A 21,165-nucleotide genomic window follows, 5' to 3' on the forward strand; every position below is an offset into this window, starting at 1 on the left:
AAAAAAAAAAAAAAAAAAAAAAAAAAGATTCTTTGGGATATAAGGAATTTTTTAAAAGCCAATAAAATATGAGAATAAAGAATACACATATACACAATTAAGTCTTTTCTTAAAGAACAGTATATCCCTAGGAGACATATTAAGATAGACCTGTCTCCTTCTTTCCTTAAAAAGTTTCAAAAAATGAAGATAATGAAACATAAGACCCTTCAAAATTTCATCCGGCCCTCTCCAGAAGCCCTTTAGCAGACAAGTATTTGAATAAGCTCTTCAAATTCAGAAGGAATTATAGTGTCTTGATTAAAAACCTGTTTTGTGGGGTGCCTGGGTGGCTCAGTAGGTTAAATGACTGCCTTCGGCTCAAGTCATGATCCCAAAGTCCTGAGATAGAGCCCCGCATCATTGGGCTCCCTGCTTAGCAGGGAGTCTGCTTCTCCCTCTTCCTCTGCCCCTCCCCCTGCTCATGCTCTTTCTCACAGTCTCTCTCAAATAAATAAAATCTTTTTTTTTTTTAATTTTTTAAAAAACCTGTTTTGCTATTTGGCTTCTCTGACTCCTACATACCATAAAAATGCACTGCAAAACTGATACTGCTTTCTTTCTGTTAAAAATTTCTTTTTTAGCATTACTATAAAATGGCTGTAGTCACAAGGTTGCCAATATATATCAAGTCATATAAGAAGGCTTACTAAATTAAAAAATTAGTATTTATTGATTGATTTCTCCACCTAAAACAATAAAATAAAGATTATTATCCTTCACCGTCACCTCTGCTCCATTCTGAGACAAAGCTAGTAAGAGTTCCTCTAGTCTAGAAAAACGTAGTATGAAAACAGAGATTTCACATAATTACAACTATCTAATATTTGTGTGATATGAAACATTCCCAATGATGGAAATAGTCACAGATCTGAGACCTGGCTAACATGGTGCTTATGGTGCTGTTTAGTAACATGGTCTCCAAATCCTTGGCGCAAACGTGTTACAAACATCCAGCAATTTTGTATTAGTGGTGTTTGGGGGACGTCAAAGAAAAGGGTTAAAGCTTGGGCCCATGTGGAACAGAAAGAAGGGAAGAGCCTCTAGAGGTGAGATAAAAGACCATGAGTTTTATGGGAAGAGAAAATCAAAGGGAGAGGCTCTCTTGTAAATGTAAGCCACATTGGCTTTTTTTTTTTTTTTTTAAGATTTTATTTATTTGTGGAGAGAGAGAGAAAGTGGCTGAGCAGGAAGGAGGCACAGAGAGAGAGGCAGACTCCCCGCTGAGCAGGGAGCCCAAAGCGGGGCTTGATCCCAGGACCCTGAGATCATGACCTGAGCCCAAGGCAGATGCTTAAGCAACTGAGCCACCCAGGTGCCCCTTTAAGCCACATTCTTAAGGAGGCCACTCGAATTCCTACACTAAAGTCTTCAACTATTTTTATTTGAACATTAAAAACGAATATAATCCAGTAATAGTGTGAGACTTGGGGCCAGAAATATAATAAAAACATGAAAGTCTAGGAACATTTAGTTGATAAATATAAGCAAACCCACATACCTGGAAAGCCCTTGTAAGTACTTCTAATAGGCCCAGAATGTCTGTTGGTGGATTAATATCAACCTGGACATTGGTGATAATATCAAAGGATGTAACCATGATGAATTAAGGAAACTAGTTCATACAGAACTGTAAACTTAAAATGGATACATGTTGTATATAAGAAGATATATGCTTATATGTAAATTATACCTCAAAAAAGTTGATTTAAAATGAATTATTTAAGCAGCCATAAAAAAAATGAAATCTTGCCATTTGTAATGATGTGGATGGAACTAGAGGGTATTATGCTAAATGAAATAAGTCATCAGAGAAAGACAATTATCATATGATCTCACTGATATGCAGAATTTAAGAAACAAGGCAGAGGATCATTGGGGAAGAGAGGAAAAACATGAAACAAGATGAAACCAGAAAGGGACACAAACCAAAAGAGACTCTTAATCTAGGAAACAAACTGAGGGTTGCTGGAGAAGAGGGGGGTGGGGGGATGGGGTGGCTGGGTGACAGGCATTGGGGAGGGTATGTGTTGTGGTGAGCGCTGGGTGTTGTGTAAGACTCATAAATCTCAGACCTGTACTCCTGAAACAATACGTTATATGTTAATTTTAAAAAATACTACAAAAGAAATTAAAAAATAAAATGATTTAAAAATAATTCACCTCATAGTTATGGACCAATATAAACTTGCTAGCCTGTTAATATTATAGATAACTAATAAAAAGTTCAAAAAATAAAATGTAGTTATTAAGATGAAAAAATCAGGCATCCAAAGAACAATTTTCACTAACTTTCATGGCAGAGCAAATAGCAATTCTTTTCAATAGAAAGAGAGAGACTTTTAAAACAATTTAGCACTATGTTTATAGATCATACAAAATTTGAGATATACTTGATTTTCATATAATCCTTTCAGACATTATATACAGATGCTCTTAAATCACTCTGTCTACACCACACTCAGACTGCGGTTATATCCACAAATGAAAGGAAATTTCAAAAAGTACATGGCAATGATGCCTGTCAGACAGCATTTCAGTTTAGTAATATTAACCATCATGTCCATACTGTAGTTATTGTGCAATTGTGTTAGAGTTTTATTTCATTTTCCCTTATTTTACAACAATAAGCAGATAATGAGAAAATGAAAACTTCACCTCTAGTGGTCAATTGAGAAGAAGATAGTATTAATTAGGCATGCCAAATGCAGGCAATCTACATCCTCGATCAGATAATCATTGACTTAAGCTGTGTTCCATAGTGAACCAGGAGTACAAAATTTAAATTTAACGTTGGAAATACATCCTCAAAGACTAAATCTAAGATGTGCCAAGAAAATGTAGCTTTTTAATTCTCTATAACTTTTAACCTTTCTTTCCAAGCTCTGACCTTGATTTAATTTGCATTCTATAGTAGCTCAGTCTTTTCTGGCTTATAGTCTCTTTCAAGTAAATGCTCAGTTTCCCCCTCAGATTTTCTCCCTATTTCTACCCAGATGGCAGATGGATGTATGGATGTGGATTGGGGTTACAGAACTTCACTGTGGTATGGGAAGGGCTCTCAGATAAACACACACAGGCCCTTGTGCTGTCATCTGGGACTCTGGTCTCCAAGACAAGGTTCCTTACAGGCCTGGACCCCAGAACACGGGCCTGATGTTGCTGTTGGAACCCATGGGGACTCTGGACTCAGGTATGTGCTCTTGGCTTATAGCCCAGGTGTCTGGCCTGGTTGTTTGGCTCCTTCACAGTTTTAACTGGTGCTGATGACATCCAGACTCCTCAATCCCATTTATACCCAGGACCTGGCTATCAACCATAGTGTTATCAGCTTGCCCCTCAACATAGCATCCCCACCGATAGGTTCACTGGCTCTCAACCCAGCCACCTGCAGTGTGCAGTAACTTTGAGATTTCTTAGAAGCCAATCACAAGCTGAAGAGAGACCCAGGAATCTTCTCTCCGCCTAACCACAGCATGCCACATTTTACTCTGCTGTTGCTGCTTCCACTGTGATGAGGCAACTTTGCAAGGCAGTTCCCTCAGTTCCAAAAGGGGACTGGGGCATAAGCTTCCTTCACTTTTAGATGTATTTACCCTCAACCTACGATCTCCTTAAATCCAAAATTTCAGTTCCCTGATGTAATGGGGGGCAGGGGAAGAAAATGCCAAGACTTGCCTACCCTAGCTCAGCCTGTTCTGCTTAAACCCCTTTGGCACCCAGAAGGGCTGCCTTTCATCTCTCTTTTAAGTCTCACGGTAATTTCTCCTACAAAGAGGCATTCACTCTACTCTCTTACCTGGAACCAAGATAGAAGAAAAAGTCAGGAGAAAAAAACCAATTTACTGACCCAAGATACATCACCAAGTATTCCATAAATACTACCCCTGTTAAATATATAAAGATTCAGGTACAATGACAGGGGAAAAAAGGGTTTATAACTAAAATGGGCTGATTTTCAACATGAAAAAATATGGCCCAAATGAAGACAAAATCTACTGTCCTGTTTTACTACTGATAGACCGCTTGCTACAGATTTCTTTACTAAAGGAAGGAATGACTGTGCCTAGCTTTCTCAGGCCCAATTTTTTTCCAGGAAATTGTGTAGATACCAATGAAGTCAATATACTTAAGTTTTGCAGACATTAGGGGGTAAACAATGTATAGAATGCTAACAATAGCAGAGCTACTACTATAGACGCAAGTTGCTCACTGCTTTCTGGGAGTGCTAACAAAAACCAGACCCATGACCAATCTTCTGCTCAGTTAGAAACATTACTGCTAAAGTGATTATAAAACCACTGCCTAAGAATGTCTGATTCTATTTTGCTTTATTCATCAATAAGCTGATAAATCATACATACATAAAATATAAAATCTATAATTCTTGATTTGGGGCCCTGCTTTTATTTTTTTTAAGATTTTATTTATTTATTTGACAGAGAGAGAGCACAAGCAGCAGGCAGAGGGAGAGGGAGAAGCAGGCTCCCCACTGAGCAGAGAGCCCTATGTGGGGCTCGATCCTAGGACCCTAGGATCATGACCTGAGCCGAAGGCAGACGCTTAACCGACTGAGCCACCCAGGCATCCCTGGCCCTACTTTTACATTTTCTTATAAAAGAAGAAAAATGAGAGTACTGAAAACTGGTGAAGAAAGTCAAAACACCACGTTTTCTTCCAATTCATGAGAAATATGCCTGGGATTTAGGACAGAAACATGCTTAAGGAAACTCCAAAGTTCTAAAGCAACAGAAATCATGTTCCATATAACATCTTTAGGCTACTAAGGCATAAGGTCCTCCAGCTTACTACGATGTTGCCAAAATGTGACAGACTGATAGGGAAAGTGAGAGAAACTCAGAAGCTCTCTGTTCAAACAACAGAACTAGATTACCTCTCCGGCCCTCATGATCATACATTCTGATAGATATGCTCACACATATGCAGACAAAAATGGTGCAACTAAAATCTGTAACAAGTTCCAAGTTACCACTTTTTGCCGTAACCATATCCATGTAGAAAACTAAAAATTACATTCAACATAGGTAGCAACAGTTTTCTTTTCTTAAGAACTTATTTTCAAAGTATCTAGTTTAGTTAAAACTTACTTTATCTTTCATGCATTGTGGAGAAAACTAGAGAATGCCAGATTCGCTTTCTCTTACCATAGAAAGAGATGAGTATCAAACATGAAACAACAGCCTAAATATTTTTGAAAGAGCAAGTCTGGTAGCCTTTATATCCAAGTACCCAGCACTTTATCTTACATATGATAGCTATGTAACAAAAATGTCCGCAGAAGGGAACTGTACCACCTTGTTGTACAGGCATACTGTTCACCACCATCATAAAGGAAGTTGTATGACCTCAAACATGCCACCTTGAGTGCTAAAGCAAAAGAGAAGGAGAGGACAAAAAGTGGCCATGCCTTTGAAACAACTATGGAATAGAAGTCTCAAGCAGTTCACTGTTTCGCGAGAATCAGCCAAGAAACACTATATAACCTCAACGAAATTCTTGTGTGGCTGGTTATTTGATGTCAAGAATATCACTGAAGCATTCTAGTTGAAATCCTCTTGTAGGAATATTCTCCAAAGACCTCAGTGAGGTCATCAGTTTGCACATAATAGATCTTTCAAACATACTCTGCTATCAATCACAGGATTGAGGAAAAGAAAGATGTGTTACATATCATGCAGCCTGGCAGCTTTCCAAGGCTTCAAGTATAAGGTTTTAATTCCATGCTTCATCTCCTAACTTTAAAAAAAAAAAAAAATAACAACAACAAAAACCCTGGTCCTGTCACAACTAATTATTTGCAGTTTCTCAAGTGAACCTTCACACATACTTGCTTACACTCTGCCTCCAGCATTCATCCTTTCTACGTTCATTCATTTATTCAATCAACAAACAGTTTTCAAGCTCCTACTCCGTGACAGGTACTGTGCTAAACAAAACAGGGCCATTCAAATACAGTATTTATTTGGGTGAGGGAGTACCCATGGAGGTGACTTGTTTTTAGCTGGTACTTAAATCACAAGAAGCCAACCCTGCTACTTCTAGTTAACTCTTCTTCTTCAAAACCCTCCAAGATCCCCCAGCTTATTTTGTGTGTTCCTTTTTTGTGCTTCCTAGCACCCCATCCACACCTACAACCAGGATCTTACCATACCTGCCCTGGTATCTAGGGTTTGCCATTCCACCTCACTTCCCACCTCAGACTGTAAGATCCACAAGCCTAGGAGCTTCACATAACTCTGTGCCCCTAAGACCTAGCAGAAAGACACTCCAAAAAGGTAGGCTAAATGAGTTAGGCATTTTAGCTGTTCTAAGTACCTCTTAAGGATCTTACAGGGACCAAGAAGAAATGAAGCCATGGACACAGACAGAATAGAGATATATAAATTTTAACTAAAAACATCACAGAAAATAAAGACGAAAATAGTATCTTGTTAAAAAGACCAACCACCTGAGTTTTGAAATGAGTGACCTATTTGTTTCTTGACATTTTCATGCTCTGACAGCCTATGAACTCCTCAAGAGCAGAGACCACATTCTAACCACTATGCTGTCATGAGCCTTTTTCTTCTAAAATGTGGGCTCTCCACACTTGTGAACCATGCCCTTTTTGTTCTTTATCCCAAACATCCAGCAGAACTCACTACAGCAGGTGCTTTAACAAATGTCTGCCTAATGAATTAACTTTAAGTTCTAAAGCTCGCTCCTGTGTTTTCTCTTGAGCTAGAACTAACAAAGATCCCTTTATACATCAACAAAGAATGTATTTAAATGGCACTGATAATAAATCAATATGAATCTGAAAGATCTGCTTCAGATAAATCACATAGTGGGTAAGTGCCTGTGGAAATTTAAACACCAATGACATGAAAAATGCAAATCAATGAATTATTTTAGGAGAAATTATACACTATTCTCTAAAAAAACATGACACATTTTATATTCAACACCGTGTTTATAAGGAATAGAACAAACTGTTACACTACCTAGTACATAGAATATGTAAATGAAACTTGACTCCACATTTTAAATGAGAAAATTTAAATTTTCACTGAAAAAGCAAGGTAAAGGGCAGCATGAATCGCTCCTGAACAGAAAAACTTTATTACATTTAAAGTACTTTACAATAAGCCCCTAAAGTAGAATTTAAATCTAATGGCATGGATAATATTAACATAATGACTTGTGAATCACATCCTTATAGTTATTCTACTAGCTGTATTTGAACAAAAAGGCACCCAAAACAACAGAAAATATCATAAATGTATAAATAAATGTGACAATAGGTGTATATAATAAAATATAATCTGGCTAAATTTTCTCTTGAACTCTAAACAACCAAAGAAAACGCAGAAATTTCTAACAAAATCATTATTTCTTACTTTCTGAAACAAATTTTAAAATCTGATTATTAGAGGACTGTACTCCAAACAATTTAAAATATAAGATATGTACTGGTTATTTTTCATACTCTCATTGCCAGATCTATGTGGTTTCATAAGAAAGGAAACAAAGTGTTTCTAATTAGAAAGTTTTTAATTACATAAAATTACTTAATTGATACCTTTTAGAAACCCAGAAGCATTTCTTTCAGCCACAATCTTGATTTCAAACAAATAATAATAAAGCAAAGTGAAACTCAAAGGTTTTCACACATCCAGAAGAAGGGTAAGAACTTCAGATTTAGAGCCACACTGCCTGAAATTTAAATCATGGCTCTACCACCTACTAGGTAAGTGACCTTTGACAAGTTACTTAACCTCTCAGTGCCTCAATTTCCTTTTCTGAAAATTGTGTCTAATGTCACTTATTCCTGAGGTTGCCATTTGGATTGAGTAAGAGGATACAAGTAAAATGCTCAGAACAGCACACGTACTAAATGTTATTACTATTATTACTATCATCAGGGAGAAAGTTCGAAATACTCTACTTTAGGCATTCCCAAAACCCAAGCATGTTTCCAGAGGAACTCAGAGAACATGGGGTTTTGTCCCTGGGGGCGAGGGGAGGGGGTGCCTTCTCCCATCCCTAGAGACAACTAACAGTCCTTACTATTATAAAGCGCAGACTCACAAAGGCAGTGGAGCTGAACTTCCCATCCAATAGGCTAATGTCAAAGAGAGCTGATGTTCCTCCAGGAGTGGAGGATCCTCCAGGACTGGGAGGATCACAGGGCTGGGGCTTCTGCATGAGGCAGAAGGGTGTCCAGGACGTTGGACAGTGGTGTTACTTGGCTAGATCCCTCCAGTCTGATCACTAAGCACCACACCCTGGAGAGCTGGGGCCAGGGAAACAATGCCCACTGGAGGGTAGTGCCTGGCAAAAGGTTTAATGGTAACCAGAGTAACAAGCAATGGTAACCATGAGAACAACAAGGCACTTCAGGATTAGGCCCCTTCTCCATTTGCCTGGTACTTCATAAACCAGAGAAGGCTTATGTCAGTCAATGGGAAGCAAAGGAGCTCCAATGCCACAAGCCACATGGTATGGAGCTAGATTTAGTTTCATTTCTAAAATAAAGAATTGTGTTTTCTACCTCAGTGTCATTAGGCAAATTAAAATCTATTTCACAGGGCTTTAAACTCTACAAAATGGCGAGGTCTCTGAAGTTAAGGATGACATCTCAGTACCATCTATAGTCCCCAGGGCCAATCTCAGTGCCTGATACATGGTTTATTTCAAGAACAAACCGATGTTATTATATAAACCAATATTTACAGAATTTTCACACACATGTGGAGACTTCTAGTTTTGGTAAAGATGGAGTAGCCACACTTCTCGCATGTCCTTCCTCTTGAAACTAAAAATCCCTGTATATAACATACAATCAAGCATAGGAAGACAAGGTGGGAAAGTAGCCGACTGCCTTGGGACTTCAGGACTTGGGGAACACCATGGCAGTGAGGTCCCTGGGTTTCCCCACTGTCTCCTATGTATCCCCGGAAGAGTACTGCAGAAGCCTCCAACCTAGAACTGACAGGAGGCAAATACAAAGTGTCAAGAAAAGTCTGTTCTCACAGCCAAAAGAGCAGGAAAAGGACAGGCTAACAAAAGAAAATCTTTGGGGCGACACTCCAGGCAAACATCAATGGAAAACCTGCACTACCATCCCACTGAGGTTTCAGTAGGGCTGAGCAGGTAGACACTTTTTACTTACAGACACAAACGCGCACGTGCACGCGCACGTGCACACACACACACACACACACACACACTCCAAGGAAGCAGGCAGCAGGGCTCCAACTCCCTAACTCCTCACTTGGTGCTATTCTTGTTGGTGGGGTTGAGCAGGGAGCTAATCTTCCATCTCCTGCCTGCCAGAAGCAGGCACAGCTCCCATTCCCTGCCTCGTCATATTGGCAAGTCCAGTCAAGAGCTGATCTTCCATCTCCCTCCAGGCAGAAGCAAGCAACAGTACTCTGGCCCCTCTGCCACAGTGGTGTCTGCAGGATGGAGCAGAAGCAGTAAGGCAGTGCAAATCACTGGTCCACTTTCCTCTGGGAAGCTGTTAGCAGGGCCAAATGAAGAGGTAAACATCCACCCTACCCTTCCGCAAGGAGGCAGCGGGAGTGAGAACAATGGGGAGAGGGGTGTCCAAGCAGGAAGCTGAACACACCTAGCCAGCCATCAGGCTACCACCCAATAGGGAGGCTGNNNNCTGAACAAAAAAATAAAAATAAAAAGAGTCCAGAGTGTTGTAATATCCAAACTGACCAGGATACAATAAAAATATATGTATCACTCATCATACCAAGGACCATGAAAGTCACAACTTACAGACAAGAGACATCACCACAGAGATGAATCAGATATTGGAATTATTGAACAAGGATTTTAAAGCAATCTTAATAGAAGTACTTCAACAAGCAATCCAGAAAGACCCATGGACAGAGATTTAAAATAGCCCCAACAAAAGCGTGCTCTCTCAAGCTAAAGGACCAGGCAAGGAGCAGCCTAGCATGAAAGAAAACATTTAGACAATAACCAACCACCCTACTCCAGCCAAATCAAACACTGGTTCCATTCACATCAGTAAGGGCGAAGTGGGGAACATGTCCAAACCCCTGCCAGGGTAGTGACAATGAAGGCGACATAAGAAGCCAAACTCCCATTTACATCAGTAACGAGGAGCCCCTTCCCCAGTAGGTATCAGTGGAAGCCGAACGAGGAAACTGAACTACCATCCCCATCTGTGCCCTCTACCTTGCAGAGCACAGTCATAAAAGACCAGATAAAACAGAAGATTAAATAAGGTAGAGAGTCTAATGACATAATATCCAAAATGTCCAGGTTTCTACAGAAAATCAGTCATCATACTAAGAACTAGGAAAACCTCAACATGAATGAGAAAAGACTATCAAGATGCTAACAAAGAGATGGCAGAATTATTTGACAAGAATTTTAAAGTAGCCACCATACAAAGAGAAAGTCTCAAAGGAAATCTTAATTTCATAGAACTTAATGAAAATACATTAAATCAAAATATGTGCAATGGAGCTAAAGCAGCACTAACAGAGAAATTTATAGTACATTAGCACACATTAGAAAGAGGAAAGGTCTCAAATCGATAATCTAAATTCTTACCTTTAGACCAGAAAAAGAAAGAAGCCCAAAACAAGAAGGAAACAAAGATAAAAGATAAAAAACAAAGATAAAAGGAAACAAAGATATTTCAGTGAAATATCAAACAGAAAAATAATAAAATAATTTAGAATTTTTAAAAATAAAATCAATGAAGCTAAAACTGGTCCTGCTAAAAGATTAATAAAATTTATAAGCTTCTAGCAAGACTGATAAAGAGAAGATAAAAATCATCAATATCAGGAACGAAACCGGGGAGAGATCCCTAGAATCCCACCACCATTACCACAAACTTCACACTCCTAAATTTCACAACTTAGAAGGAATAAGGCCAATTCCTGGAAAACCACAAACTACCAAACATAACCAAAATGAAATAAGCAATTTAAATAGTTGTGTAATTATTAAATAATTGAATTTGTAATTTTGAAGTTCCCAATAAAAAAACCTCAGGTTCAGATGAGTTCACTACAGAATTCTACCAAACATTTAAAGAATTAACACCAATTTTACACAATCTCTTCCAGAAATCAGAAAAGGAGGAAACACTTCCAAACTCAATTTTCTGAGGCTAATAATACAATGATATCAAAACCTGACAAAGACAGCACGAAAAAACAGGAAGTATAGACTAGCATCTCTTATGAATTCACATACAAAAAATCCTCAACAATATACTAGCATTTCAAATCCAGTGATGTATAGAAAGAACTGTACACCATGACCAGTTGGATTTATTCTAGATATGCAAGGCTGATTCGACATTTGAAAACCATGTGAACAGGGTAAAGAAGAAAAAAATCATAAGATCATATCAACTGAAACAATAAAAGAATGACAAAATTGAACACCAGTTTACGATTCAAAAAAAAAAAAAAAACCTCTGGCAAACTAGAAATAGAAGGTAAGTTGCTCAACTTTATAAATATCATCCACAAAACCCTATAGCTAACATATTTAACGGTGAAAGACCAAATGCTTTTTCCCTAAGATCGGGAACATGAAAAGAATGTCTGCTCTCATCACTATTACTAAACACAGTATTGGAAGTTCTAATCAGAGTAATAGGCCAAGAAAAAGAAATAAAAAGCATACAGATTGTAAACAAAGGAATAAAACTGATATTTGCAGATGACATGATCATCTACACAAAAAAATCCCAAGAATACACCAAAACCTCCTAGAACTATTAAGTTTAGCAAGATTGTAGAATACAAGATCAACACACAAAAATCAATCACATTTCTTTCTTTTGAGAGAAAAGAGACAGCACAAGCAAGAGGGGCAGAGGAAGAGGGAGAAAGAACCTCAAGCAGACTGCGCTGAGCACAGAGCCCAATGCAGGGCTCAACCCCAGGACCCTGAGATCATGTCCTGAGCCAAAACCAAGAGTCGGTGGCTTAATGGACTATGCCACCCAGGCACCCCAATCAATCACATTTCTATATGTAAACAACAAAGATGGGAGACAGAAGTTAAAAGCAAAATATCATTTATAATTACTCCAAGGAAAGGGTTGCCTGGGTGGCTTAGTCCATTAAGTGTCAGACTTGATTTCAGTTCAGGTCATGATCTTGGGGTCATGGGATTGACCTGCATGGGGCTCCGCGCTCAGCAGGGAGTCTGCATATCCCTCTCCCTCTGCTCCTCCCCCATGCTTGCTCTCTCTCTCTGACTCTAAAATAAATAAATAAAAATCTTAAAAAAAAAAAGTTACTCCAAGGAAATGAAACAGTCCAATATAAACTTAATGAGATATGTACAGGATCTGTATCCTACAAATTACAAAATGTTACTGAAAAAAACTGAAGAAACCCTAAGTAAATTGAGAAACATACTATACTCGTGTATTAGAAAACTCAACAAGATGCCAATTTTCCCCAAATTGATATACAGCTTTATTTTTTTTTTAAGATTTTATTTATTTATTCGACAGCGATAGAGACAGCCAGCGAGAGAGGGAACACAAGCAGGGGGAGTGGGAAAGGAAGAAGCAGGCTCACAGCGGAAGAGCCTGATGTGGGGCTCGATCCCAGAACGCTGGGATCACACCCTGAGCCAAAGGCAGACGCCCAACCACTGTGCCACCCAGGCGCCCCGATATACAGCTTTAATGTAATTCCTATCAAAAATCCCAGCAAGTGTTTTGTAGATATAGGCAAATTTATTCTAAAATGAAAATGGAAAGGCACATGACCTGGAATTGCTAAAGAAATTTTGAAAAGGCAGAATAAGATGAGAGGAATCACTATACCTGATGTTAAGGCTTACTACAGAGCTACAAAACAGTAATCAAGACAGTATGATACTGGCAGAGGGATAAACACACAGATCAACAGGACTACACAAATACACCTAACTGATTTTTGCCTGCAAAAGCAATTCAATTGAGGGAGAGACTTTTCTACAAATGGTGGTGCTACAGCAACTGGACTCCATAGCCAAGAAAGAAGAGATGAGACAAGATGAGAAGAGATGAGACAAGAAATGCCTCAACCTAAAATCTCACAACTTACACAAAAATTAATTCAAAATGGATCATGGACCTAAATGCAAGATCATGGATTTACTTTTACTTAAATCTATGAAACTTTTAGAAAACAAAGAAGAAAATCTTTAGGATATAGGACTAGACAAAAAGTTCTTAGACGTAATTACCACCAAAAACACAATCCATAAAAGGAAAAACTGATAAATGACCTTATCAAAACTGAAATAATTTGCTCTGTGGAAGACCTTATTAAGCGATGAAAAACAAGCTACAAGCANNNNGCATATCCAACAAAGGATTTATATATATATAAACTCCTTAAATAGTAAGGAGTAATATTAAATATTAATAAAATAAAGAATCCAATTAGAAAATGGACAGAAGAAACAGATACCTCACTGAAGAGGATAATACAGATCCCAATTAAGCACACGAAAAGATGCGAAACATTATTAGCCATTAGAAAAATGCAAGTTTAAACTACAATGAGATCATCGACATACCTATTAGAATGGCTAAAATAAAAACACTGATAATACCAAATGCTGGTGACCATGTAGAGAAACGAGATCACTCATACATTATTGATGGGAATGTAAACCACTCTGGAAAAAGAACATGCCAGTTTCTTATACAACTCAGCAGTTACACTCTTGAGCATTTATTGTAGAGAAATGAAAACTTCTGTTGACAAAAAGACCTGTACACAAATGTTCATACGGCTTTATTTGTAATAGCTAAACCTGGAAATAACCTAAAGGTCCTTCAACAGGTGAATAAACAGTGGTACTGCCACTGTTTTAACTCAGCAGTTAAAAACAAAAACAAAAACAAAAACCTATTGGTTCATACAAAAACTTGGATGGGTCTCAAGGGAGTTTTGCTGAGAAAAAAGCCAATCTCAAAAGGTACCACCGTACCATTCCATTTGAATAGTATTCTTGAAACGACAAAATTAAAGAGATGAACAGATTCGTAGCTGCAAAGAGTTAGGGAGAGGGGAATGGAGGGGTGCAACTGTGGCTTTCAACAGCACAAGGGATCCTTGTCATAAAACTGTTCTGTATCTTGACTGTGGTGGTCACATGAATCTACACGAGTGATAAAAACTACACACGTGCATGCGCATGTATGTATATATGAGTGCATGTAAAACTGGTGAAATATGAATAAGGTCAATAGCTTGTATCAATGTCAGTTTTCTGGTTATGATATTCTACTAGTTATGCAAGATGTTACCATTGGGAGTAATTAGTTGAGAGATATATGGAATCAATTATTTCTTACCATTGCATGTAAATCTGTAATCATCTCAAGATAAAAATTTTAACAAAATCAAACAAACAATATGTGAATATCAATGTGAAACAGGAAGTGAGCATGGCAGTATCCAATCCAAGATTTCAGAGGTTTTGCAGTGCCCCATAGAAACACACATCCCATTAGTAAGTAACTGTGCTTATTCCTCACAAAACAGTTTGTAAGAAGGAAATCTGAAAGACTGTAATGAGCCAAGAGACTAGGTTTTACAAATGAGACTGTTTAAACTGTCAGAGCAAGATGCTGTTCATTGGCAGGTTTAACATTTCAGTTGTCCCCGTCTTCTCATTCCTTCTGCCCTGTGGGGTGGGTAGAAGCTTCTGATGAAGAGTAGATCAATCAGTTAAAAGAAAAAAAAAGCTACATTTTTTGCACATCTAAGTAGTGGGTGTATCTGTGATCCTGCTATATATAATTAAAGATGCTAATACTAAAACCTTCTGTAATGGAATCACTGCAATTCCATTTCTAAAACTCTGCAGTAGATTCTGCTTAGATTAAGATGTACCAATGAAGAGTTCAAAAGACTAGGAAAGATGAACGCAGCCAGAAACTCTCAGAGGAGGCAAACAGGCAGGTTGCTCTCTTAAAACTTTATTAAATAAAGAACATTTTCTAGACTATATGATGGACTAGGTCTACATTTGCATTTAATAAAGCTGAACATGACAGTAGTCTAATGTGAAATGTTAAACCATTTAGTGTACAAAACTGTTTATGTAGCTGTTGTACAAGAACAAAGTATGAAGCTCAGCATTTTCACCAACCATCTGTGAGTTTTAGAAAAGTCATTTAAATAAACGATTAGACTTCTTTAGTATATATTTCCAACACATCAGTTACATGGGTAATACTCAAACCTCTTTAAAGCTTTCTTGCATTCCAAATAAAATCATCAGTACAAACATCAAAAACACTGACCATCCCAAAAGACTGCTTGCCAAACTCATTAACAGAATACGAGTTCTAAAATAATGCTTATTACGAAAGGTTTATTAAGTAAAATAAAGCCAAGAATTATCAGTTACTGTAAAATTCATGTAAGAACATTTAATAGTCCAGCTCTAAGCATTCCTTTTAAGTTTCTCACATTAATGAGTACTGTTTACAGAACTAAAAATCTATCATTCAAGTATTAGTCATTACATTTCAGAAAAAGGACATCATTCCTGATCATTCTATAAAAGAAAAAGATCACAATGAATAGAACCAATATCCATAATAGGATAAACTGAGTAAAGGGGGGCACTTTGGGGAGGGAAGAGTGTTTCACTTTCACAGTAGGAATTATGTAAACATCATACAGCCCACACCACAAAATCCATGAGAAAGGCTCAAATTTGAACCCTGCATTATTTTAAAATCATGTTCATGAGTTTTTATTGCATCCGTTTGTACTAATACATGACAGATATCTATCACTCTTTCATATACACTGAACCGTTCTTGGGAAATATGGGAGAGAAAAAGTCCTTACTTATGTACCACCTAATGCAACTTTTATTTAGAATGTAAATTCTTCGAGTCAACCATTTTGAATACCAACTATGTTCCTCCACCAATCCCTCCCCTTTCTCCTCTCCTATCCCAGACGCCCCCCACCCAAGAATGCTTTATGTCTGTTAAGCCTCGTAACTGACATTGTTGAGTACCACCTCCTCTGGAACAAAAGTACACTCTCCACTGTACCTTCCTTTTGTTTAACAGCTGAGCAGAATCATAATGCTTTCAGGCATGTGTCTAGATCTCTAGGTCATTCATTAAGGCTGCTGCTGGCATGACCGCTGGCTTTGCAGAATGGCTGCTGGTCTACAATGACTATTGCCCAGTGGCTACTTTTATCATTCCCCCCCCCCCCCGAGAATTCTGCTTATCATCAGGGAAATCAAAAGGCTATGTGTGCAAGTTAGAGGTGGTGCTTCCTGCCAGCCCTATTAGATCTTGCTATGCACTCTGTTTAGCATGGCTTGGCTCATTTCCTTGTTTACTGTAACCACGGCAGGAAGAACTGTTTCTGTTTCCAGGAACCACCTTGTCCCTGGGAAGGGACATGGAGGAGAGAGGAACAGCTGATGAAGAGTCAATGGAGAGGCTTGGCAGACCAGATGTATCATGGTAAGGCTCATTCTCTGGATCCTTCACATGTTCCTTAATGCCCTTGAAGAAGACATAGAATAACTCGATGATGTTCAAAGCAAGAGACACCAAGGACACCACCAGCATGAAGAGAATGAAGATGCTTTTCTCTGTGGGGCGAGAGAGGAAGCAGTCAACCTGATGCGGGCAGGGGTCTCGTTTGCAAGTGTAAACCGCATTCAGGCTGAATCCATAGATGTACCACTGGATCAGCAGGAAGGCCACCTCAAAAACAGACTTGAAGAAGACACTAATGGTATAGATTCGCAGCAAGCCCCTTCTCATATGCACCTTACAATGTTCTTCAACGCTATACTTGAACTTCTTGATTTCGATTTCATTTTCTTGCAAGTTCACCTCCATGTTGACACCATCGTTTTGAGTGACTCTGAGTTCCTCCCCTCTCTTTTTCAACTTTTCTTCCTTGCGTATCATGTAGAATACGTGCACTAGGTACAAGAGTGAGGGAACGGACACAAATATGATCTGCAGGACCCAGAAGCGCACATGAGAGATCGGGAAGGACTTATCATAGCAGACGTTTTCACAACCAGGCTGCCGAGTATTACAACGAAAGGCAAACTGCTCATCATCCCAGGCTGACTCAACCGCGGTCCCCAGTAGCAGGATTCGGAAAATGAAAAGGACTGAGAGCCACACCTTCCCTCCAGGGGTGGAGTAAGCTTGAACCTTGTCAAGGAGTTGGCCTAAGGCACTCCAGTCACTCATGTTGCCTGTTCGCTGTTCTTTCGCTTAAAAGAAGTGAAGTAGGCACACCAAGTGATTGCACTCCTTGGAGGATGAAGTAAAATGAAAAAGTAAGTTCAAGCACTCAAAACTTTCTAAAGTTTAAAAGTCGGCTACACCCACTGGTACCTTCCTCACTCTTCTTCCTAATGAAAGACAACTGCTGATACCCAATAAAAGCTTATGTGGATTCATTTTCATACATGGTGAGCAAATAGTCTTAAATAAGGATGTATATATATCAATAATGGGACAAATTACATAAATGAGGGAATAACTCAGGGACGTCTGGGTGGCTCAGTTGGTTAAGCGTCTGCCTTCGGCTTAGGTCATGATCCCAGGATCCTGGGATCGAGTTCCCCATCAGGCTCCCTGCTCATCGGGTAGTCTGCTTCTCCCTCTCCCTCTGCCTGCTGCTCCCCCTGCTTGTGTGCTCTCTCTCTTTCTCTTTGTCAAATAAATAAATAAAATCTTTTTTAAAAAATTGAGGGTACAACATAAACACCTCTAAAGGTTTCCTTCAATTCCAGAATAAAGTAATCTCCAAAGATAAAGACTGAAACACAGAAACTGAATTAAAAATTCACATGTAAATATTGACCAATTCATCTTCAAACATTATTAGGGCCATCATTTCCCAAATAGGAAACAATAGGGGTGCCTGGCTGGCTCAGTCAGTAGAGCGTGCAACTCTTGATCTCAAGGTTGTGAGTTCGAGCCCTGTGTTGGGGTGGAGACTACTTTAAAAAGGGGGGGAACAAATATACAATGATATTCATCTGAGCATTATCTATTCATTGCCTACTAGATACCAGGTACTATACTGGGCACTGGTCCCTATGGGTGAGTAAAACAGAATTCCTGTACCTGAGCAACTCACAATTAACTAGAGGAAACAGATCATTAAAAGCACAATAATTTAGGGGTGACTGGGTGGCTCAGTCAGTTAACTGACTCCTGATCTCAGCTCAGGTCTTGATCTCAGGGTTGTGAATTCAAGTTCTGCAACGAACTCTGCGAAGCCTACTTTAAAAAAAAAAAGTACAGTATTTTATTAAATCTAAGACACAATTGATTATAAGATAAACCATTATGTTATTTACCACTCAGAAAGCAATCAAGGCATCCAGTGTTAAGAGTGCCTCAATTTCAGAAATGTGAGGGGGAATGTACATCTTAAAATCAATGAAAAAGGTTAAATGAATATAGAATTGCAATTTTTAAATAAGTGCTAAGATGTGAAGAAAAAAAAAAAAGGTACTGACAGAAATTAACTCAAGGAAACTCAGATCAGTCTGTACAGAGTCAGCCAGGCAAAGAGTCAGTTAGCTATGAGGGAAGCCAGCATTGGCAAAGCTTTGAGGGTGGGAGAACTCACTGCACTCAGGGAGCTCAAAGGCAGGCAAACTGGTTACCAGGTATTAAGTAGAGGTAGCACAGCCCAAGACTGGTGCTGGAGGAAGCGACCTCAGGCATCTGCTTACCAGCAGCAGAGAAACCCAGGAGCAGAAAGCATGATTACACTGTGATGCTGGGGCAAGACTGAAGCTGAGGGAGAAATTACTAATGGCAGTTCAGGAACTCTAGGGGTCAGTAGGAAGGTTGGGGGAAGAGAAAGGATACAAGTGAAGAATGTACAGAGCAGTACAGGGATGAGGGTTCTATGCTAAAATGGGCAGCCAGTGAGTTTTGGTGTGACAAAAAGTAGAAGAGGATGTCAAGAATTATGGGGGTGATCCTGAGAGTCTCTCCCATAGAGAGGGTAATGGATGACCAGTCCTGGCACTGTGGTCCTGAATGCTGTGGTGAATGAAGGGACATTTTGTAAGGGTAGCTGCCATCCCTGTTACCACAAAGTAGCAAGATCAGGACTCCCCCACCCCACCCCAAAAAAAGAGAGGCACTACGGCTCCCTCCTTATCTGGAAATTGCTTCAGGATCCAGCCAACAGAGGCCTCAACTTAAATACTTATTTACTGAACGTGAACCACTATCTCAGGTGAAATGTGAACACATGGAAGCTTTTTTATTAAGACTAAAATATTAATACACTGTGTCAATTCGTGTGGGTTTCTTCTAGGAGACTGCTGTATCACCAGTCTTTTGGGGATTTTGGGGGGGGGGGTTAGGTTTCAGGAGGAGCAACACAGATACCGACCACGAACCTGTTCAGGGTTGGTGGGAGCTGGCATGGGGCACAACCCATAACTGTGCCCCTACTGAAGACCTGCTCTTCTTTCTCCATTTCCTCCCAACAGCCCTATTTCTTTATAAGAAATGTCTGTAAGCAAAAGCCTAAGCAAAGGTTTCTGCCTCTAATTCAAATCATGCTAGACAAATCGATCTTCATTTTTTTTTTAAGATTTTAAGTAATCTCTACACCCGAGATGGTGCTCAAACATACAACCCTGAGATCAAGAGTTGCATGCTCCAACAACTGAGCCAGCCAGGCCCCCTGAAGCTTACTTTAAGACAAACCACAACTAATTGATTATTACGTGGCAAAAAATAATAATTTTCAATCAAATCCTTTCAATACAGCATGAACTCATCATTTCTAAAACTTTATTTAGTATGTTAGGATAAAAGCCATAATAGTTAATATTTTACTTCTCCCTCCTGAAAAACTTCTAATTCCCAAAGATAGATACTCATTTTAAACAATTCAGAAAATTAAAAGAGAAAAATATTTCTTAAACATGAGTTTGCCAACTAATAATCAATCTTAAATACCATTTAGCTGATTAGTTTCTTGGTTTGTAACAGCTATTCCTCACAGTAGATTCAGTGAGAAAACTAAACCTTAAAATGAAACCTAAAAACAGAGGGCAAGGTTAATGCAATTTACAATGTCTCAATTGCCCAAGGTTGGTTACAACTGTTCTCCAAGGATAAGAACTGAAGGTTCCCAAAATGCAATTTTTTAGCAAGTAATCAAATTACAAGACTTTGAAGTATACACTGTACTTTCTCAGTTGCTTGAATAACACATTTTAGCCAAATTGTCCTTTATCATGCAGATTATGAAAGTAATCCTATTAGGCTAAAGTCACCAAGATCTCCAGTTTATAATTAATACATTCTCAAGGTTAATTGAAAATAAACCACTGGCGGCATAAGAGTTAGGCATTTATTCTCATTATTTTTTTCAAATTTAAACAGTGCTTAGTCTCCAGAGATTTCAAAATGCCTCAGAAAATTGAGTTACTTTTTCATAAACAAGTAGGGTAAAGTAATAACGAGTGAAGGTTAAAGACAATAATCCCCGAAACTACTTTAGCACCGATTCTAAAAGGAATCTGATAAAAAACAGTACAGGGGGAATCAATAATTCCAGTTAATTTAAGGCAAAGTTATTAACAATTTTCTAGAACTACAAGAAGCGCAAGTTTTTCAAATATTTTGTTCTGAGAAAGTTCTTGCTAAGCACTTTGAAAATATAGAGAGCAGAGATTCAAAGGGATGAAAATAACTAAGAATGAGTCATCTCAGCTAAGCAAATCGTTCATAGAGAAGTTAAAAGTCTCTTGCTGAACAATTATTTTTAAACTGGACAAGGTATTTCCAATTTTAAAACATAAACATAAAGCATCAGGTTTCAGCCCCAATATATAAAGTGCTTGAATATTGTCCCTCCTATCCTTACAGCAAGAGAAAAAAAAAAAAACACTGAAAATCAACTTTCCTTAGGCTTATCAGAGAATTAAGGACATAAGACAAACCGAACTCCTGAAATCTGGAGAGACAGGCAAATAGAGAGCATCACACCCAAGAAGAGCTTACCTGGAGCAGAAGGCACTAGAGCAATACCCTAGGGAGAAAACTTAAATGGT

At 38.7% G+C, this 21,165-nt stretch overlaps 2 protein-coding genes across 5 annotated transcripts in view; both read right to left on the reverse strand.

Annotated features, from left to right (window-relative positions):
• CDKL5 (cyclin dependent kinase like 5) overlaps positions 1-21,165 on the reverse strand; it is a 201,818-nt gene that overhangs the window by 74,737 nt on the left and 105,916 nt on the right. The window lies entirely within an intron of this gene.
• On the reverse strand, positions 15,042-17,619 carry LOC103668161 (gap junction alpha-1 protein-like). The gene has a single exon (XM_040633802.1). It carries the CDS (start codon positions 17,312-17,314, stop codon positions 16,394-16,396), a length of 921 nt encoding a protein of 306 aa, XP_040489736.1. The 5' UTR covers positions 17,315-17,619; the 3' UTR covers positions 15,042-16,393.

The sequence above is a fragment of the Ursus maritimus genome (assembly GCF_017311325.1).
Source record: "Ursus maritimus isolate PB19 chromosome X unlocalized genomic scaffold, ASM1731132v1 scaffold_X1, whole genome shotgun sequence".
NCBI lineage: Eukaryota > Metazoa > Chordata > Mammalia > Carnivora > Ursidae > Ursus > Ursus maritimus.

Bases quoted from the DNA above. Each gene is read 5' to 3' on its own strand.
- LOC103668161 (XM_040633802.1), bottom strand. From the start codon at position 17,314: ATGAGTGACTGGAGTGCCTTAGGCCAACTCCTTGACAAGGTTCAAGCT.